The sequence below is a fragment of the Lygodium microphyllum genome, chromosome 16 (genome assembly GCF_053477565.2).
Source record: "Lygodium microphyllum isolate KBCC chromosome 16, Lygodium_microphyllum_v1.1.10, whole genome shotgun sequence".
Classification (NCBI taxonomy): Eukaryota; Viridiplantae; Streptophyta; class Polypodiopsida; order Schizaeales; family Lygodiaceae; genus Lygodium; species Lygodium microphyllum.
Window position 1 is genome coordinate 143773717 of NC_141150.1, and position 19602 is coordinate 143793318.

At 41.3% G+C, this 19602-nt stretch overlaps 1 protein-coding gene across 3 annotated transcripts; it reads left to right on the plus strand.

Moving 5' to 3' along the window:
• The first annotated feature begins 11104 nt into the window (after window positions 1-11104).
• LOC148023533 (protein DETOXIFICATION 54-like) lies at window positions 11105-14591 on the plus strand. Of its 3 annotated transcripts, XM_087696507.1 has the most exons (3): window positions 11106-13103; window positions 13563-14419; window positions 14503-14591. In XM_087696507.1, the coding sequence occupies exons 1-2, from the start codon at window positions 11220-11222 to the stop codon at window positions 14388-14390; spliced, it is 2712 nt and encodes a 903-aa protein (XP_087552633.1). In that variant the 5' UTR covers window positions 11106-11219; the 3' UTR covers window positions 14391-14419; window positions 14503-14591. The 3 variants fall into 3 exon arrangements, with proteins under 3 accessions (XP_087552634.1, XP_087552633.1, XP_087552632.1); XM_087696508.1 differs by lacking the exon at window positions 14503-14591 and having other exon boundaries at window positions 11105-13103; window positions 13203-13699; XM_087696506.1 differs by having other exon boundaries at window positions 11107-13103; window positions 13563-14584.
• The last annotated feature ends 5011 nt before the right edge of the window (window positions 14592-19602 follow it).

Below are 19602 nucleotides of genomic sequence, written 5' to 3' on the forward strand. Positions count from 1 at the left end.
AGCTTGAGAAGGGTGGGATGAAGGAGAGATAAATGTTGGAGATATGAGAATGGAAGAAGTAATGAAAGCAAGATGTGAAAATGAGAAGAATAATGAACTTTTAACAAATTGAAATCTAAGAACTGGATTAATGTAACTTCATATGCATTGTCCATCATGCGATCATGAATCCATAACCTTTTATTGGAATGCAATGAAAATTTACACATGCACCCATTAGGTGGCCAAGAGCCCCCTTCTTTTGGCAAAAAAATAGCCAAGAGACTCCTTATTCGAAGACTGGCATCTAGAGCCACTTTTTTGAGATTCCAAACTTTGCACAAGAGGTCTCCTAGCTTCTTCTTCTTTTGCTTTAAAAAAAGTATTGGAATCTTGGCCACCTAACAAGTACACGTGTGAAATTTTGTTGCATTAAGACATAGTTTAGTATTTTTAAAATTATCCTACACTGAAATTATGGATGATCAATAATCAATATTACTATTATTGGTCCTCAAAACCTTTGCACCACATGGACTATATAGAGGTATCAAGAGTTTAATGGATGCATGTGTGAAGTATCATCACATTTTGATATAGTTTGGTATTTTTAAAATTATCCTATACTAAAATTATGGATGGATCGATAATCAAGAAATAAGCATTGCAATTAGTGGCCCTTAGAAACTTCCCATCACATAGACTATATAGAGGTATCAAGAGTAAATTCTGCAACAATGAGAAATTGTAAATTTTCACATGTTTTTCCTATTGAAATTGATAGTGCTAGCACAAATTGCAGGCAAAGATGCACATTAAAGTTAAGAGTGAAGGATAAGAGCAAAAACTTAATTCATATTTTTAGGTGAGTGCAACAATTTTGCATTGGGACATAGTCACGTATTCAGTGCACAAGGATAACTCTATTCCAAAAAAGATTACATTACAAACTATATTCATTCCATTGAAACAAATGCATCCTTCACTGCTTGAAGATTTCTTTTACAAATTGGAAGTCCTTGGGAGTTATAGTGATGCACTTTGCATGTATTACACAATGTTGCACATCAATCATCAAATCTACAAAAAGGGCCTCTGTAGCACACTACAAATTATGAAGACATTCTTTTGTGAAGCGATCAGTATCTTGACCCTATGCGAAAAAGCACCTGCTATGAAGTATCGTCCAACCAAGAGTGCCTCTGAGCTAATAGATACTCCATGGATCTAAACACAATATAGGACTCTAAGGAGAAGCTTCTTTAAGGCTATCTTAGACCTAGCTATCTTTCCTGCACAACAAGAGATTTGAAATCTCAATGAATAAGATAGAAAGTGGAACCCTCTTATATAGTGCGAGTATAATGCTTAAAATTTAAGACTCATTTAAATATATGCATGCTCTCTTTCTCTCTTAAATAATAAATTGTAGTCACACTGAACACATTCTTCATCTTACTATCTTAGCTCTTTTTGAATCCATTTGCTATCTCCTTAAAGCCTTGTTTCTGGTCACTTGTGATAAGAATGAAAGATAATGCACAACGAAAGGAGAAATAGCAAGAGATATGGAGGCTCAAGAGTTTTTTTGTTCATCATCTTCATTCGCTCCTAACTACACACCACGTATCCTCAAAAGAGATAGACACTTTTTGACCTTTTTTTAGGGCTCTTTACACATAGGCTACTTTATTTGTATGTACATAGTCTATAGCTTATCCTATGTTTTATTTCTCAACACCCCCCCTCAAGCTTAAAATGATCTTGTAAATACAATATCCCAAGTGTAATCCTAAAATACTCAAGCTTATCCTTACCTAATGCTTTGGTAAAGATATTAACGACTTGGTCATTGGTTTTGGCATGTACCAAGTCTGTCTCTCCATCCATAACCTTCTCTCTAATGAAATTGTAGTGCACTTTTATATGCTTCATCCTTGCATGATGGACTAGATTATTTACCAACATAATGCTACTAATGTTATCACAATACATAATAACTTTACCATCTATCTCTATCTCCGTATCACATAGCAACAATCTTGGTCATGTTTGCTCACATGTTGCTAATGCAATACCTCTATATTAAGCTTATGTGCTAGATAGGGAAATTGTAGGTTGCTTCTTGTTGCTTCAACTTACCATGGCTAAACCAAATGAGAATGCATAGCCACTAGTTGATCTTCTATCCATGATACTTCTAGCCAAGTCTGCATCTGTGTAGCCGAATAATGTAGGCTTGATTCCTTTCTCATAGACAAGCCAAAGCTAACTACCTTCTTACATATCTTAAGACTCTCCTCATTGCATCCAAATGTGATTTGAATGGTTTCTGCATAAATTGACTAATGATTTCCACTAAGTAACTCAATTTAGGTTTAGTAATGGTTAAGTAGATTAAGCTACCAACCATCTTCCTAAACATAGTAACAACTTCTACATACTGACCATCATCCACCATCTTAATGTTTTAATCCAAGGGTGCATCCCCTAGCTTACATCCTATCATTCCATACTTCTCTAGCATCTCCAATGAGTATTGTCTCTACACTAGCCAAACTCTATGTGGAGTATCAATCACCTCAATGCCAAGAAAGTACCTCAATAATTCAAGATCCTTAATGTCAAACTCCCTCTATAACCCATGCTTCAGCAATCTCTTTCTCTAAAGTACATGTAATAATGAGATTAGAGACATAGATTATGACAATAACCATTCCATCTCATGTATGTCTAACATAAAGAGAATAATCAGCCATGCTTTTCTAAAATCCCATGCTACATAAGAACTTACTGATCCTCTCATACCAAGCTCTTGGTGTTTGCTTCAATCCATACAATACCTTCCTCAACTTGCACATATAATGCAAATACTTATGATGAACATACCCTTCTGACTGATCCATGTATACCGCTTCCTCCAATGTACCATTCAAGAAGGAATTCTTCACATCCATTTGATATAATCTCCAGCCACCATAGATAGAAGCCAATGCAACCGATCTCACTATAGTCATCTTAGCCAACCACTGGACTAAATGTCTCTTCATAATCCAAACTATATGTTTGAGCATAACCTTTTGCAACTAACCTTGCCTTGTATCTCTCCAATGAGCCATCAAATTTATACTTGACTTTGTATGCCCAGTGCAACCAATTGCCTTCTTTCCATGAGGCAACTCAGCTAAGTCCCTTGTCTTATTCTTTATCAGTGCATCCATCTCTTCATCCATATAGCACTCTTCCAATCTTTGTTTCCAACTATCTCTTCAAATTAAGTGAGATCAACATGCTAAACATACAATACCATGTATGCATAATGCATATTCATGAAGCCATTATATGTCAATTTATCTACTAGATGTCTCGCTCTATCTGATCTCCTCAATTGCAGTGCACTAGATGGTGTCTCAATCATTCTTGTATGTGGTGGAACATACTTTCCTATGCTCTTTATCCCTAAAGTTCTTACATGTGGTATGCCAAACTCATCATCCATAGAATCACCCTCATAACTTTCATGCATAGGATTCTTGCCTTGTGCAATCTCTGCTCTCATTTGTGCACTTCTCAACCTGTCACTCCTCCATGGACTATAACTGCCACTACTTTCTTCATAGTCTTGAGGTCTAGAAATATCCTCAATATGCTAATTTATTTAACCATTATTTGCTACAATTTCCTTTACATACCCATCATTATCATTTCTCTCATAGACATCCATGTCAACTATAGATTTTGGTCGATACCAAGATTCATACTCACTGAATCTCACATCCATACTTATGTGAACCTCTTTAGTGATAGGATTATAACATTTGTAGCCCTTCTTCTCATTTGGATACCCAAAGAAAATACATTTAACAGCTAAATTTGGTTCCATCTTATTCCTCAAATCATCAAGAACTTGTACATAACATATGCAATCAAACACCCTAAAGTATGCAATTGTAGGTGACATGCCATACATCTTCTCATATAGAGACATATGATGTGTTAAAGCTATAGGTGTCCTATTCATGATATGGATTGTAGTATGTAGTGCCTTAGCCCAATAAGTTAAGGGAATGTGCATATGATTCATCATTGCCCTTGCTACTTCCGCAATAAACATGTTCTTCCTTGTTGCTACACCATTTTGATGTGGTGTATACGTACAAATGACTTGTCTTTTCATCCCATGGTCTCTCAAATAGTAAGAAAACTCATTTGACTTATACTTTCCACAATTATCCAATCTCAAGCAATTGATGTAACCTCCAAATTGTTTTTCTACCATAGCCTTAAACTCCAAAAACTTATTAAATGCTTCACTTTTGTGTTGCAAAAAATACACCCATGTCATCCTGCTAAAGTCTTATTTGTGCATACCTTCTTTGGCATTCATTGAGAACCTTTGCTCTAAAACGAATTGCATATCTGTTACTTTCAAGATCTTCTTGGCCATATAGATCATGCCCATATGTCAAACGTTCATTGTCCAACAACAAGAAACAATGAAAACAGTGCTCGTATGGTCCAAAAAACATCAAAAACATGAGTTAAAAGTTGACCAATTTTGCTATGATCTTTCTAAAATATTTTATGCCAATAATAAATTCCCATACAATCTCAACCCACATTAATTTTCTTGGAATTTTTTTGATATTTTTTCCCTTTCAAATCGACACACTCGAAAATGGTATGAAAGCGGTCTTTAAACTTTGAACCAAACTAGTTTCCTCTCTACAGTGTGAACAGAAAACCACTACACTTGTTTACCACAATAACCTGTTCAATCCTTTGCAGTGTGAACATAATCTACAAAATAGCTAGTTCAAGGTCTCTAAGTGTGAATAGAGGCAAGATGGAATCAGTTCCCAAATGATAGGTGTGAAAATGAGTATTTTGAGCTAAGTCTTAGGCTTAACTTTAGTAAGCCCTTAAAAAAAAGCTTTTTTTAACACAAAGTAAACGACTACTATCTGCACCATCAGTTGATGTTGCTAATCATGCCGAGCCTATGGGTTGTTTTTGTTGTCGACAATCTAGTCCACAACATGCTCGCATGCCATGCGATGAGTTTTGGAGCTTCAAGCTCTTCTTCTACCACAAGCAATTTCAAAAGGTTATTCCCTTCCTTCCTCTCTATCTATGAGTTAAACCCCCTACTTTTTCTTCTCAAGTAGGCCATGTGTTAAAACCCCCTACTTTTTCTTCTCAAGTAGACCTTGTGTTTCTCAAAATTAGACTCCAAGCTTCTCTTCCACAAGCATGCCCCTTGCTCGCTAAGCAAACCCCTTGCTTCCAATAATGAAAGCATAGGCCACAATCTGAACCTAAAAACCCATTAACCTTGTTGTCATACATCATTTCAAGCCTCCTTTAGTTTCTCAATACATTCAAGGATGAGCACCAATGCTCGAAATCCAAGCCCCAATGACTCTACAATCCTATGTTCCTGCTTTGGATGGACTAGTCAAAGATTAGTGGCAGGCGATAAGCTTTCAACTCAATGTAGATCTCAATTTGACATGCTCCTTGATCCAAGATTTTGATCATGCACTCTTGCTTTGATACCAAATGATAAGAATAAAAGAGGATGTGCAATGGAAGGAGCAATAGCAAGAGATATGGAGACTCAAGAGTTTTTCTTCTTCTTCTTCATCTTCATTCAACCCTAACTACACACCAAGTATCCTCAAAAGAGATAGATACTTTTTGACCTTTTTTTAGGGCTCTTCACACATAGGCTACTTTATTTCCATATACATTCTTTATAGCTTATCCTATGCTTTATTTCTCAACAACTTTGAATGGTTTACTTTGGCACTTAAGGCATCATAATGCACTCTTTTAGTGATACAAAGTGATTCAATTATATTTGTAGCTGATTCATCAACACTTTCATTTGCTCTCTTCTGTAAGAGTTGAGCTTCATTTGTTACTATAATCTTATTTCACCAAGATAGCAATCGGATCATTGGATTGTTGCCATTCACCCCTCCACCATGATCAATTTTTCTTTGATATGCACCACATGCTATCCAATGTGAATTTTCCATCCCTTCTTGCATGGACCAAACTCTAACGCTTTCCTTTTCCACAAAGTATAGCTGATGCATCTCAAGGTTATGCTATGAAGGAATATATCACACATGAGTAAAGATATGCTCAATAATTTATACAATTCATATAACTTTTAAAATATTAGCTTAGTATGCACCATGTAATGTGTGATAGAACTTTTACCCCACCCTTTCACCATGTTTTTGTAGAAGCTATGCACAACATCGATAAACTCTTGCTTATCTCCATTATCAAACACCATCTTTTAAAGCTAGGGAGCCAATTTATTGAGACTCAACCAAATTGTCTTTGGCCGACCTTGTTTTACCTCCATTACCTTGATTAGGAATCAAAGAATGCAACTTTTTCCACCCATTGTAATATTACGACATATGAACTATGGCATTCCCTTCCTCATTGATGGGTGCTAAAAGAAACTTTCTAGCTTTTGCTCCTCTAAAGCAAGGATTTTTTGGCAAGTTACTAGTTTTTTCTTATCTCTTCTCATCTTTTTCAATTGTTACTTGATGCTTGTGTAGCCCAATTTTTTCTAATAGCACTGGCTCCACATTCCTACATGTTACAATGGCTTCTTTTTTTGGTTGCATCCTATAAGCAAAGCAAATATACTCATACACAATTTTCTCTATGATTCTGACAAAAGCATGTAATGAACAAATACGAACACAATCTAATGGAATATTGAAGATGGACTTTCAAGTGGGATCCTATTTAGTGCACATTGATGTAACACTTGTTACCCTTTGCTAGTTTTTATTTATGTCCTTTCCTTCTATAGTCTCTATCAAGTAGTATAGGCATGGATGCATTGAATTTGTACCATTGGATGTTCCACACATGCATTTTAAAGTTTTCAAGTCTCTTGTAAGATGTCATTCCACCATGTATTGACCATACAATTGAACTAAGAGCATCTCGCCATGTTCCTAACAATGGATGATATCTAGAATGCTTGTGTATACATAAATAATAGTAATTGTAGAACCTCAAATGTTTCCTTAGGAACCTCAAATGCAGTGAGTCACCACACATGGCACTTTGGTTGAACACTAAAGTTCCCTAGGTTGTTCTTGTCGAATCGTAAAGCTTTGTTCATGAGAGTTATACTAACTCTTTTAAGATTTACTCCTTTGATGATCTCACTTTTATCTAATTTTATGACAAGCAACAGTTTACCATTATATTCCTCAACAGACATGTTGTAATACATTACCATTGCCATCTAAACCTTGTATAGATCTAGATAATAATTGCTGAGTTTGGTAAATATCACCTCATATGCATTTTTGGTCCCTGCATTTACTATTTCTATACCTTGAATATGCAGGGAATCTCCTACCAACTCCAAAACCTTTGCATTCAGTTTTCATTAGGCCTCTATTAGCTTTGAAGGTCTAAGAAGAGGTATGATTCTATTTCTCTTTAGCACATGCCCAAACCCAGGCTCCATACCCTTTAATATTTTTTAGTAAGTTGACATACTAATATCGGCCTTGTTACAAATAGATAATACATCTATAGCTAATAACTCATTTGACGCATCTTTCAATGTGGACTCAATCACCTTCTCCTTCATAGTCTTGAGCTTTGGATTGCTCAAAGTGTTTTTCAATATACTTGCCTTTGGCAATCTTCTAATAGATCATCCAAGCTAGCCTTCACCTAGATTCTCATTCTGAGCTTCCTTGCATGCTTTAATACATTGCTTCCACTAGCAGCTATTCACACAATTAACTCATTGATTAGCTTCTTCTTTCATTTTCACTCTTGTGTTAGCTTGCTATTAATCTTTCCAAGGTCATCCAATTGTGTCTTTGCCTCCTTGTATAAGATACCAATGTCATGGATAGTATCCTACATAGTGACAATCTAATTATTTTATCAAATTATAGTCTCATTCAACTACACCACTTGTCGTATAAGTTGTTATATATGAAGTTGATGTGCTTTTTATGGTTGCTAGTTAGCAGCTTGTAAACACTTTGAACTGTGAGCAATCAACCGATAGAATCTGATCTGTAACTATCAAGTATATCATGCAAGAGGTGGAATATGTATGAACCACTAGTAGTCATTGAGCATGCAACTGATACTAAGAACTATCAAACTCAATATGTCTGAGTGGGATACATCCAATATGTATAATTGTCGTGTATATAATAGGCCTTAGAGATAACTGAAGAGAATTGCCAATTACAAAACTAACTAAGCAAGTTTAAATAGGCTCAATACATAGCCAAGCAAGATGAATGCATCACTAATAGAACAACATGATAGAGATAGGTGCTGACTCAAAGCATGAATCAAATTAGCCCACTAGGCAACAACTACATCTGAATAGTTGGGCATAGACATAACTCAACCGAGTCCCACAGTCTCAAGGAAGTAAGCTCAACTTCATAGACCCAAAGCTCTGCTCAAATGCAAAATATCCAAGTAGCTCAAGTGACTCCCACTAAAACAAAATCAAATGCCAATTGAGCAAGACAAGCTTAATCGATCATAGACATGACATTTGAGCATCCAGGATACATAAAGCATAAGCCATGAGCATAAAACCCAATAGAATCTTCAAGCTAGTAAGTTGAATTACTAAAGCACCCAAAGCATAAGGCCAAAGTGCAAATACATGTAACCAATCTCAAAGTCAAGTACCAAGGAAACCAAAAGCATAGTCAAGTTTATCTCAATGGGAAGCATCAATGTCACACATCAATGTATCCACTAAAGTACACAAATAGCATTAAGTGGCAATATGCTCTTTTATTTTCCTAAACAAGTAGCATACTGCCTTGGTCATTACAATAGTGAAACACCCTGCATTTGTGTTATGTTTGTGCTCTCTCCAATGTGTGTGTGCTTATTTTTTGATATTTTTAAAATCTCAAAACTAATGATTTTTTATGCCATGCTTTGCAGGCCTAGGCATGGAGCACCTAGTATATTAAAAAAGTAAATTAAGATTGAAATTTGGAGAGAGAAAAAAAATAATGTGATACTTTTCTCTTTACTATACATCATGTTTTAAGAAGGAGAGAGAGGAGGGGGCTAAAAGGTCCAAATGTGAGCTTATTTTTTTCATAATGAACGCTTTAAATGCAAAAAGACTAATAATGTTAAAGAATGTGAGAAGTATAACTTGTTAGATATGCTCAATGCCCCACTCTCGCAAGGTACAACTAATGGTCCATGGTGCTCAAAGTTGTAAGGTCCCCATTATGAGGAGAAATCATATGTGAACTTGGATATTGGTTGGGACTTGACTTGTATGTTTGTGGGTCTATCCTTTAGTTTAGATAGAGTAGTTAAGCTACTAGCAACTTGATGCACACTGCATCAAGTTAGGGAGTGTGAATATTATCAGCAACCCCCTATTTTGGGGTTCGAGAGGGCTATGGAAGTGGCCCTTGGTTGGGGGCTCTCATGCTAACCCCTAGCGGCCCCTAGCCAATGGTAAAGAGAATATTCTCTAGAATATTTCCTATCCAACTAGGAAGGTTCATAATATGATCAAAGAGTGATCAAACAAGTCGACTAGACTATCTTTTTGGGCTATAAAAGGAAGTTCCTTCTAAAGCCATCATCAATCTATCTTTCTCCAAGTCAAAGTTCTTCCAACTAGCCTTAAGCTCTTTGTCTATTATCTGTTTAGATCACCATCTATGCTTCACAATGTAAGTATACAGGTGGACAGAGCCATATTTGTATTAGTTTGTTTGGAATTAAAGAAGTTTATATTCCTCTCATATTTGATGTGTACTCTCTATTCATTGCTCAGATAATGTTCAATGCACCATGTAATTTTTTATATAACTTAATACATACTCGAAAGAGGCCTTTGCCCATGTGCATTAAGATAAGCTAAATGACAATTCAAGACCATAAACTTCCTGGACTTGTCTGATTCTTGCACGAGTTCCCAAGAACAATAGCTTTTGAAGGTAATTTCTACACAAGTCTCGCTATTTCCACTTCAAAAATATACTTGCACCTTACTTTCCATATGCAATGAAGCGTGAATGACCTAATAACCGAGAACCACATCTTCTCAACTAGTTCCCAACTATATCCCTCTTCTTGCTTAACCAAAGAATGTATATTTCCACTAAGTCTTGCTTAGACCCCTAGGTTGACATATGACTAAAAACTTCTTGCAAAGCTAGTTTTGCCTTGTACTTGTCCCAAAATAAGTGCTTCAAGGACTCCTCTTCTTTGCAGCTAAATTGGTAGTGATGAAGTCTCTCTTCTCCAACTTCTCTCTAGTAAGGATGGCTCCCATAATGATTTACCATAGAAAGACTATGTTATAGGGACCAATTGGTCTTCATTGCTTCGGCTAGCTTATTATCATTATCCATAGACACTCCCACTCCCCATACCTTGCTAAATTGATCGCTCTCAATTGGGGTAGATTTGATCAACTTCCTTATGGATTTAGCACGAAAAATCAATGGTGCACATCTATGTTTCAATTTTCAAAAGGAAAAGGAGGGATCACTTTGTGGGCTAGCCTTTACTATTTTGAAATCATGAAGACTATGTGCACCACTTCAGAACATATTTTGCTTGCCTTAGTCAAATTCCGATGGCCCTTGGCCTCTTCAAACTATTGCCCTCTCCTTCCTTGATGCAACCAGTACAAGGCCTTCCTGCATAAGGAGAATTCCTCTTCTTCCCACAATCTTCACAATTGGGGAACTAATCTCCTCGTGCCTCTTCTTCCCACAATCTTCACAATTGGGGTAACTAACTCAAGTAAACTTCCACTCCTTTCCCACGGAATATTGCTACTTCGGAAATAAGCCCAAGAGTTGAGAACTTACATAAAGGTTGGACTGCAAAATATATTACTCGAGAACTCTGGACTCAAGGTCTCTTTGATTTATTCTTCTTCAATCGTCGAGCACACAACCTCCAAGCCCAAAAATGATGCGATGATTCACGATCGGCAAGTCTTTAATTGCGAAATTTCCAACAAATAGGACGTACTCATTTTCCGGTCCAGTGAGGCAATAATTGACGCGATCGCGATGAATAACGATGGCCACATGGCTTCGAATGTGAAGTGTAAGGAAAACCAAACAGTTGCGCGGTGAATGGGCACGGCTATTCGTCCTGTGTTGTCACCCACCGCCGCTCATGGATGAAACTATCTGCCTGCCTCTCACGCCATGACCCTGAAACAGAATGTGGACGCTGAGAACGTCGTCCAAAGAGCGGACAGTCCAACAATGCCGAGGCGGACGTCCTCGCTGTCGTCGGGCGGCGGCCGTCGGCCGTCAGAGATGAAAGCAGTTACGGCACCTTCTGATCCGGATCATCTACAGCAGCAGAAATCCAATGTGTCGTCGAAGCAGCAAGACTCCGAATTAGCTCATCAGGCACCGCAGAAACAGATATCAGACGACGTCAAAGTAGACGGCGTGACGGACGCTCAGCAGGAGGAGGAGGAAGGAGAGGATCGGCGCCGGCTCCTGGCAGATCATAAACAGAAACCGGAACTCCACATGCAGGAATTAACGCAGGAGGACGATCAGCATCAGCGCCTATTGAAGCGACGGCCGACATGGAGGCAGACATGGGAGGAGCTGCACAGGCAGAGCCACATGGGAGGGCCGATAGCAGTCACGAATGTGTTGTGGTTTGCGCGTTTCCTGGCGTCGACGGCGTTTTTAGGTCACCTGGGAGGGATGCAGCTGGCGGCGGGGACGCTGGCCCTAACCTTCGCGAACGTTCTAGGCTTCTCGGTGCTGCTAGGGCTGGCGAGCGGCATGGAGCCCGTCTGCAGCCAGGCCTTCGGCTCTCGGCGCTGGGACGTCCTGGCCGCAACCCTCCGGCGGGGCGCCGCCCTCCTCCTCCTGGTCAGCGTCCCCGTGGCCGCCGCCTGGCTTAGGGCCGAGCCCCTTCTCCTTCTGGCCGGCCAGAACCCCGCCGTGGCCCGAGCCGCCAGCCGCTACCTCCTCTACCTTCTCCCCGACCTTTTCGCCACCTCCCTCCTCGCTCCCCTCCGCGTCTTCCTCCGCTCGCAGTGCATCACCAAGCCCCTCATGGTCTTCTCCCTGCTTGCCCTGTCCCTGCACATTCCCGTCAATTACCTTCTCGTCTTCCGGCTCCGCATGGGCGGCCCTGGGACCGCTGTCGCCATATGCGTCACCGATTTCGCTCTCGTGGCGATGCTTCTGCTTTATGTCCGATCCAAGGGGATTCTGCGGAAGGCGATGGATAATAGCAGCAGCGCCGCATCAATTGCAGTATCGGGTCGTGGCTCGGCGCCTATGGCGGAATGGCGCCAGCTGCTGAAACTTGCAGTCCCATCGTGTCTCATGACGTGCATGGAGGGATGGTGCTACGAAATCATGGTGCTGCTGACGGGGCTGCTGCCGCAAGATACCAAGGAAGCCATGGAGACGGTGGCCATAGTGCTGAACGGGGATACGGTCCTGTATGCGCTGCAGATGGCGATGGCGTCGTGCGTGTGCACGCGGGTGGGCAACGAGCTCGGGGCGAGGCGGCCCGTGGGGGCGTACCACGCCACTGTGGCGGCGCTGTCGCTGGCCACGGCCATGGGATGCGCCGGGGCGGCGTGGCTGGCGTCGTCGCGGCACGTGTGGGGCCGCTTCTTCACCAGCGACGCCAAGGTCATCCGGGGAGTGTCGCAAGTCCTGCCGGTCATGGCCCTCATGGAGATGGCCAATTTCCCGCAGACCGTCGCCTGCGGGGTCCTGCGCGGCAGCGCCCGGCCGGCCATGGGCGCACTCATCAACCTCGGCTCCTTCTACCTTCTCGGAATCCCCATGGCCCTTCTTCTCGGCTTCAAGTACCAGATGGGCCTGCTCGGCCTCTGGATCGGCCTCGCCACCGCCGTCACCGCCACTGCCGTCATGTCTGTCGCCGTCGTGTTGAGAACGGATTGGATGACCCAGGGTTTACCTGCTCTGCATCTAAAAAGTACCGCTCCCATTAACGGATCATTAGATCAGTACTTATATGATTCATTATCAGCTTCTAGTGGCTTGCCGTCGTCGTCTGAGCATCGGCCCTCAGCTACAACGCAGGTACTATCAAGAAGAAACTGCTTATTAACATACCCAAGCTTGCAGAAGCAATATTACATTAGCAGGGTTGCACCTGGCCAGCTGAAGCACCTTCTGCAGGGTAGCGGTGGAGGCAGTGATCAGCTGTGCCAGAAAACTGGTCATGCTTGTCCATGGCCAGATCCTCGCGATAGTTTGCCTCACGAGGAACGGCTGCTCTCTTTTCGGAAGATCAAATTAGAGCAGCTGGCGGAGGCGGAGGTTAATGAGAATAAGAAGAAGAATGAAGCGGCAGCCACTTGCTGCTGCTGCAGCAGCATTTATCGATCACAAGCTCCTGCCATAAGAGCAGCTGCCAGCTGCTAGTTTGCCAGCACCTTGGGATTGCATGAAGCTGCTGCTAATACGTCGTAGTACTGGGATGGATCAGGGATGTTTAACTGGTGGACTTTGTGTGGGTGGAATGGTTTGTGTGTGCAGATGATCATGGAACCGCTCAAGTATTTAGAAGCTGCATTTCAGTCCAAGCAAAATGGAGATGATAAGACCACGACTCGTACAAGAGATTTGAGTTTCATTAATGGCGATGATGGCATCATGAAGGATATTCATGGACGAAGAAGTTTGTCGAGGCTGGCGTCGAAGGTGGACGAATTCCCTGATGCGAAGTGGGCCTTGCTGAGAAGCGATTCGGGCAGGCAAATCGCCGCGCTGGCCAAGCCCTACGATGGACCCAACAGCGAGGCCCGCCGCACGGATGACCGCTGCTGGGAGGTCTCCATGAGCATGATGAACGAGAGCATGAAGAAATGTACCAGGATGGCTCGCCTCTCTCATACTACTGATAATCTGGCGGCCTCTAATTCTGGCGCAGAATCAGATCATGATGATCATAAGACTAATCATGACGATGATGATACTCCTGATGATCGTAATTCCAGCAGATGCTGCAGTCCCGCTCCGCCAGCTGCCAATAGTAAAAAGAATAGGGATGGCGGTCCTATCTGCACCATCATTCGAGGTATCGATGCGCCTCTCAAGCCGAGAAGCAAGAGCAAGAACAACAGCAATAGCAATATTATCGTCGCATCTCCTCCTCTTAAACCAGCTTCCACCACCACTACTACTAGCAGCGGCAAACCTAGTGCTCCGGCGCAAGCTCAAGCTCAAGCTGCAGCTGCAGCAGCCACTGCTGGCGATCAGCATACAAAGAAGATGGTGTTTGGGAAGTTGAAGAGCTTGGTGTCTCGAAAACGGAGCAGCGCTGGCCAAAACCAGAATCAGCCGCAGCGTCGCAAGTCAACCTAGCCATTGCAACATCCAGTGTCCAATATCGCGTGAGGAAAATCTCATCAGCCAAGCACCGCATCTCTATTAATTGATCCCTATCAAAAGAATCTAACAAGAATAATTCCACCAGGTGTGCTTTTGTCTTGTGGGCTTTTGCCTATATCGGTCCACAATTGTAACATTCTGTTCATGGAAGACTACATTGTCTGCGCAGTCGGTCCACAATTGTAACATTCTGTTCATGGAAGACTACATTGTCTGCGCAGTCGGAAGAAAACTTTCAACCTTGAAGGATTTTGGTTATATTCCTATAACTAAAATGACTTTCTTTTTTGAAATCATAAAACGTTCTTGATAGGAAAGGAAATTAGGAAATCAAAGTATTTGCCATTTTTCACTCGACACTTAATAAGTTCTTAACCTCAGTTTTTTGTGAATATTGAATTGTATTAACACAAGGTCGAAGTTAGGGTTTGTGTGCATCAAAATGATTAATTAGTGCATAATGCTCTATTGTGCCCTTAGGGATGTAGGCCCTAGGGTTTGAACTCACACACCTTTCAAACTCAACCCACACCCAAAGCACTATGAGAGCCTTAGGGTTTGAACTCACACACCCTTCATACTCAACCCACACCCAAACCACTATGCCACAACCCCATTGGCATTACATGGTCTTTTGCCTCCTTATTTAGTCAAAGTGTGCTTATTTTTACATTGAAAGTTTAGTTAAATGGAACTTATCCTTAAACTTACACAAATATTTACGTTGTCAGCTTTGTATTTTCCTTACCATGCCCACTGATTGTGCTTCCATGGCTGCTTCCTTTTGTGGAACAAAAAGCTAGTCAATGGCAAGTTATATGCCCCAAAAAATGAACATTTGTTAATGATTTGTTGCAATATTCCAATATATTTCAAGCCTTACAAATTTCAAAGAATACAAAGGCACAATTGTGCCTAGTGAAAAATAGAACACTTTTTAAACATAACATTGTGGGTCCTTTTTCAAATTACATATTGCAAATAAATTATATAATTAATCAATGGGCCATAACTATGGATTGTGACTATATAGAATTGAATGTGTACAAAACACTACAACTTGAAGAAGGCTCTCATGGAGCATCGAGAATGTCCCACAATAAATATATGAAGCAATAAAAACCTTTTTTTTTTTTTTGCACATGGGTATTTTTAAACAACATCGTCAATGTCATTGTGCAATGGGGCGATGCCAGCATATTTCTTTTACATGAATGGTGCCATCTCTAGTCTTTTAAACTTCCCTTTACCTTAAAAGTGTACATTAACAACTTATTAGTAAGAAATTTGCATAAAGAAGATTAGAAATTAAAGTTAAAATTTGGTCACAATCAATTGAATTAGAAGTAGGTGTGTGAATCTCTATTCCACTACACACAATTACATCAAGGTGCAATTGATACCCCTTGACCAAAGATGAAAGATCCATGCACTTGTGATGCTCCCAATACAATGAGATGTGCAAATAATGGGTTTTTTAAATCACGAATGCATCCAAACCTGCCAAGACATAAAAGCATTGGACATAAGCCCTATACTGAATCTCTACGAATGTCGGATTGAAAGAATCCAAGTATGGGAGTGTAGACAAGCATGCTTGATAATGCGAGCAAGGCTCTTGTGCATAATAGTATTTGCCAAACAAAGAAGAGAACTACTCATGTACTAGGTAAAGTAGAGTTTCTGAAGAAGCACGATAATATGTGTAGGTGGGGGTAGACATTTGAACAAGCAATTGAAAAATGAGAGATGTTGAATATATTACTAGGAATGCAAAAGCAAGAAAGTAAGGTCAAATTAAAAAGAAAGAATATAATTACTGATACCCATCAAAATGCCAATGTTATCACAAGCCAATTTAGGTTAAAACACACAATGAGTAATGCACCAATCGAAACCACTACAACAAAAAGGCGTCATAGACTCACATTTAGACGCGATTTTTGAATACAGAGAAAAACTTACGGGCGCGTCTATCCGCCCGTCTATTTGCGCGTCTATCATTCCGCGTCTATAATCGCATGTATCAACGAATTTACACGCACATATAGACGTGCAATAGATGCACATATACACGCGCATATAGACATGCTGGTAGACGCACTTTTGCAAGCACTGATAGACGCGAACAGAAAATAAAAAATGTCCTTTAAAAAAAGATATTTAATTTCTTTTTTAAATTTGAATTATGAAGCGCGTGTATAAGCGCGTGTAGTCAGCATTATAGATGTGCGAATAAACGCGAATTATCTGCAATTTAGACGTGCTGATAGACGCACAAAACATAACTGTTAAAAAAAACCAGAGAGCATGTGCTCTCTGGTTTTTTTTTTCCCCCTCCCATAGATCAGATTGTGTATTTGGGTAAAAGACAATGTATCTTACAGGCACGAGAATTGAAAGTAAAATTCCATGTATTCATTATATATCAAAGCATTTACAAGGGAAGTTTTGAGTGCTTGCGACCTAAAGCATGGTCGCAAGCAGTAGGCTCAAAGAGATATCATACATATACAAGAAAAGAAGGCCTCATGAGGAGGTATGGTGCTCCTCTACGAATCTGAAGAGGAAACATCCTCGCTTGTACCACCATGGCTACTAGCGTTGCTATCCCCCTCCTCGCTATGCTCCACATCCGGTTCGCCTACACACACAAAAGATCAGGGTTGCTTACATAGATAAGGTGGAGAAAAAGTTATAATTAGTTATACTTTTAATAGGAAAGTAAGAAAAACATACCTCCTCTGGTTGTCGAATCCTGATGGCCCAGTTGTATTGGTCCTCAGTGATGAGACCCTCCTCATAAAATTGAAGCCATGTCGCTATGCGGTTATGGCCTCGATAGTAACCTATATCTCTAGGGGTAGGTGTCCTACCAACGATGGTAGTCTGCAAAACATTTAGAGATATACAAACAATTAGACGTCACAATATATTAGACTAAAATATATAAAGAATTAAAAGAAATATAAATTTAAAAAAACTAGAAATCAAAATATACTTATAAACTCTGCCTTCCACGACTCTCTGCCGCCCGATCCGTAATGCGACGATCCCATTGTTTCCATTTGGATCCGTCGAGCCTCTGTGTGCTGGAGACTCTTCACTTTCTCAGCTGCTTTCTTCTTGGCTTTCTTCCACTCTATGCGGTGGCACATAGGTGGTTGGCTGTAGGCTCCACGCCCCTCCTCCAGCCTTTGCAGTGAGTCCCTGGCCTGTGTCATGAGGTGGGATCTTTTGTTGTGAAGCATATCCCTCACTTTTGTATATCCCCAATCATCCAAGAATCGCTGACCCTCAGGATTTGGGTACCTCCTATGGACTGCCCTCAACACCTCCTGCCACAAGCCGCTTTTCTGATTTTTGAAGGCAATGAAACAATCTTTATACGTCGCATGCACGACGCTCCTCATGTACGCCATTACATCCCCTCCCTCATCATCATAAAAGATGTCACCAGCATCTGTAACTCTATAGTACTGGCGTACAACCTCCTCTACATGATCTACTAGTGAGGGTGATCGCTCGCCACCTCCTAGGCAACCCCCACACAACCCTCGTCCTCCCCCTCGACTCTCCCTCCTCCCTCTCTGTCGACTGCCCTCTGCCTCACTGGACGCACGAGCTTCTGCAGATGCACGTGCTTCAGTCGATGCACATGGAGCACGTGGAGTACCTGCATATGGAGTACCTACATATGGAGTACCTGTATGTGGAGTACCTGTATATGGAGTCTGGGAAGTAGTGCCAGGCAAAGACGCCAGAGGCGTCCCAGACATGACACTGAACACCTCATCCGCTGTGGGAGAGCGGCCAAGGTGTCTGGTCATCTTTCCCATGAAGTCTTCCCTACTAGGAAAACCTCCAAAAAATGCATTGATTCCCCTGCCAAAGGAGGCCAATGTATCATTCATGCGATCCACATCTGGGTCATTGCTAGATGAACCAGGATACGAGATCTGTAAAAAAAACACAAGAAAAAGACAAATTTATTTGCATACAAAAAATCATATATTACCTACATTTTCAAAGAGCTTTCTTTAGACATTGAGCATAACACTTAAATGCTAATGCTTCTCTTAAACAAGAAAACCGATAGACACAAACATGGGATTGGTCACATTCATCATTGCAAAAATATATTGTTTAATATTAGAACTGGGAGACTTGACGCGTGTATCCCCGCGTCTACATTGTAGGTTAGACGCGCTCTCAAACGCTCTCCAGAGTGAACCTTCTGTCCAGCGCATCTATCTGCGCATCTAACATGCAGCACAGACGCGCTGCTAGACGCGCATCCGAGGTCAATTTCTGTCCAGCGCGTCTATCTACGCATCTAACATGCAGCACAGATGCGCTGCCAGACGCGCCTCCCAAGTCAATGTGCGTGTATAATCGCGTGTAGACTGCAGGTCAACCTTTTGTGGAGTGCGTGTATCATCCTGTGTACACTGCAGAGCACACACGCTCTAAGACGCGCCCTCAGTCGCTCTAAGAGGAAACATTTTTTCGTGTCTATGTCTGTGTCGACACTGAGATGTAGACGCACTAGCAGACGCGCTCGGTCGGCCGATCTTAGGCTGACGACCGCCATTGATGATTTACAAAATGCAATACATAATGGAATCACAAATCCTAAATACACAGACAGAGCAGAGAGAGGAAGAGAGAAACAAAGAGAGAGAGAGAGAGAGAGAGAGAGAGAGAGAGAGAGAGAGAGAGAGAGACTCACCTTGGGTGTTTGGTGTGGCGGCCGGGTGGTGGCACTTCTCCTTTTCCTTCTTCCTCTCCTTGGTAAGTTACCCTCCCTTGATGCTTGTTTGCTTGCTTGCTGCTTCTTCTTGTTCTCCTCTTTCTTGTTCTCTCTTTCTTTCTCTCCTTGGCTTTCCTTTTGCCCTTCTTGTGTGTTTGAAATGAAAGAAGAGGCGAGTCATGAGGAGTTGAGGCATGAAGAGACTAGGTGAGGCATGAAGAGACTGCATGTCGGCTAAACTCAAGCTTCAAAACTGCAAAAAACGCAGGAAAGGAAAGGCGCAGTTTGAAAAGAAATGATTTAAGTATGGTTTGAATTTTGACGTGTGCGTCTATTTTCGCGTGTATATGTGCGTCTATTGTTCAGGTAAACGCGAGTATAGATGCGTAGTTAAACGCGGATATAGATGCACATTTGGGATTTATCATAATT

Bases quoted from the DNA above. Each gene is read 5' to 3' on its own strand.
- LOC148023533 (XM_087696507.1), top strand. From the start codon at position 11,220: ATGACCCTGAAACAGAATGTGGACGCTGAGAACGTCGTCCAAAGAGCG. The intron at 13,104-13,562 runs GTACTATCAAGA...TTGTGTGTGCAG, and splicing joins GGCCCTCAGCTACAACGCAG to ATGATCATGGAACCGCTCAA.